This window comes from Cyprinodon variegatus, unplaced genomic scaffold, assembly GCF_000732505.1.
Source record: "Cyprinodon variegatus isolate N-32 unplaced genomic scaffold, C_variegatus-1.0 Scaffold257, whole genome shotgun sequence".
Lineage (NCBI taxonomy): Eukaryota > Metazoa > Chordata > Actinopteri > Cyprinodontiformes > Cyprinodontidae > Cyprinodon > Cyprinodon variegatus.
Genome location: NW_015150710.1, coordinates 117779 through 120154, shown reverse-complemented (window position 1 = coordinate 120154; position 2376 = coordinate 117779). Strand labels below are relative to the sequence as shown.

General features: G+C 41.0%; 1 protein-coding gene across 1 annotated transcript in view; it reads right to left on the bottom strand.

Annotated features, from left to right (window-relative positions):
• The window catches only part of ccr6 (chemokine (C-C motif) receptor 6), a 12995-nt gene extending 12456 nt beyond the window's left edge, over nt 1-539 (bottom strand). The window contains exon 1 of the mRNA XM_015382461.1: nt 73-539. Within this exon, the coding sequence (XP_015237947.1) occupies nt 73-537 (465 nt within the window). The 5' untranslated portion in view covers nt 538-539. The remainder of the gene's footprint in view (nt 1-72) is intronic.
• Nucleotides 540-2376: the final 1837 nt, after the last annotated feature.

Genomic DNA, 2376 nt, shown 5'->3' with positions numbered 1-2376 from the left:
AGTAAATTAAAGTAAGGAAAACTCAAAAAACCAAATGCATCACGTTGCCTAGAAAATTTAAGTTCTGTCAACCTCTATTTTTTTTTCAGTGTAGCTGTTCGACAGCCTGAAGCTGCGGCGAGCCTGGACGATGGCGATGTAGCGGTCCACGCTGATGCAGGCCAGCATCAGCATGCCGCTGTACAGGTTAACGCTGTAGGAACCACGCAGCAGCTTACAGGCCACCTGCCCCATCGGCCAATGGTACAGCTCGTTGTAGATGATGAACGGTAGAGCCATCACGAACAGAAGGTCAGCGATGGCGACATTGAGCAGGAAGACATTGATAATGGATCTGCTTCTTTTGTAGAGGGCATAGGTGAGGATGACCAGGCTGTTCCCCACAAAGCCCAGGATGCAGATGATGGAGTAAATATAAGGACCAACCACACTGTTCACCCTGTTGCTCTCATTGTATTCACACGGTTTATCAAAGTCACCATTGTAGTATTCAGCATAGTCGTCCTCGTCGTAGTAGACATAGCTGGAGAAGTTCATCTTGTTTCACTGTAATAAAAGTCAAAGAGGAAATTGATTAAAACTCCAAGTAATACAAAGCAGCGATTCCAAACTAGATACATAAAGGTCAAGAAAAAACACCAAGTGATAATAATGTTGACTTCAAAGACAAAAAACCAGCTTGGTCTTTATTTCCATTTTGTCTAGAATGGAGTCTAAAAATCTATAAAAAAATGTGGAAACTAAATTTGCATGCTGCTTGCAAGCTAAACGTTAACAGTAATATTCATGATTTTTCTTCTGTAAAGGGATCAGAGAGAGTATATTACACCGTCCCCTGCACTGCTGTATTTAGAAACAGGATTCTTTCCAATGTGGCTCTGTAAAGGTTCTAAAGCACTCTGGAGGACAGGTTGTCCACTGGTAAACCATCTAGAAATAAGTAAAAATATCTTAAATTAACTTTATTTACCATTAATTTCAGTAGGTAAATTAGATAGTTTGCCAATGGAATGAGGATTGTTACACTTAGAATAAGATACTTAGATAATATGCACTTGAAAAACTCCACAAAAACAAAAAAAACCCAACTGAAAATAGAACTTTATAGTCATATGTTTATACTACTGTTTTATTTTAGGTGTAAATTGTCTTGTTTCATTACCAAAATGTCTCCTTTACCTCATAAATCCAAGAACAAATGCACTTATTTTAAGAAAAAAAGACTTATCTAGATTTCCATTTTTTCCAGTGGAAGCCTCTATTTACTAGTCTTCACCAGAGCTCAGATGTCCAGGTCCAGGACAAGTCAGATGATTATAGCACCTTTTGCACTACCTGTGTAAAACCGTGCCAAAAATGATCTGAGATAACTGTTGAGTGTAAATGAAAGACAACTGAACTGGACCGTGCCAGACACAACCAAACCACGCTAGATCTAGTACTAGTTCATCAGTAGAGCTCGGCGCGGTTCAGTTGCGGCTCGGTTCTCTGATAACAAAGAGTGCATGACAGGTTAATCTCCTATTTACAGTCAGCTGACTAATTTCTCAGGTTTTCCCTTCGTGTCCGGCTTTGCAGTTCACAGATCTCCTGTTCACAACACAAACTTGTTCTTCGCCTATTAACCTAAATGGCATCAAAAGAGTGTGGTTTGGCCCGGGATTATCCCAAAACCACAGGCGGTGCCATAGAACACTGTCCAGGCACTGCCATTTTTGTTTGTCACGCATCATCACAAAAACATCATTATTAGTGCATAGACCCACCACCGCAATGTCCTCTGTGATCTTCACAAAAGGGTTTGTGGAGTGGACAGCAGAGCAGGTGTGTGTAGATAGGGTGAAGAAGAGTGGATCTAGCACACAGCCCTGGGGAATCCCCAATATGTTTGTTTATCCATCGGCAATTTCAACCTCGTTTTTCCTGAACGGACAAGATTTAGAGGGGTGTGGTCAGCCTGGAAAAACGGAAATACCTCACTTATCTGTCTTGAAAAGATTCAGTCTTGCCAACTGGACTTGAAGTTTTCTAGAAGATGCTGATGAAGATTCTCAGTCATCCATGTCATAGTCATTCCGTAAAAGTTCAAAAAATATCCACTGGACTTGGTTTCCAAAGTTTGAAGACGTTTCGCCACCTCTCCAGGAAGCTTTCTCAATTCAAATGTCTGGATCCGCCATGAGTTTGAGTCTTATATAGACAAAGCCTTGTATCGCTTGGAAACATGCAAAAGGAACGGATGAATGGGTCGTTAGTTCCATTGTTAGCCTGTAATATCTGAAACCTGTCTATGATTCTGAAGGTCAGTCGTTAAAGGGAGGGATTGTCTCCTGTAATACCTGAAACCTGTCTATGATTGTTAAGGGTTGGTCGTTA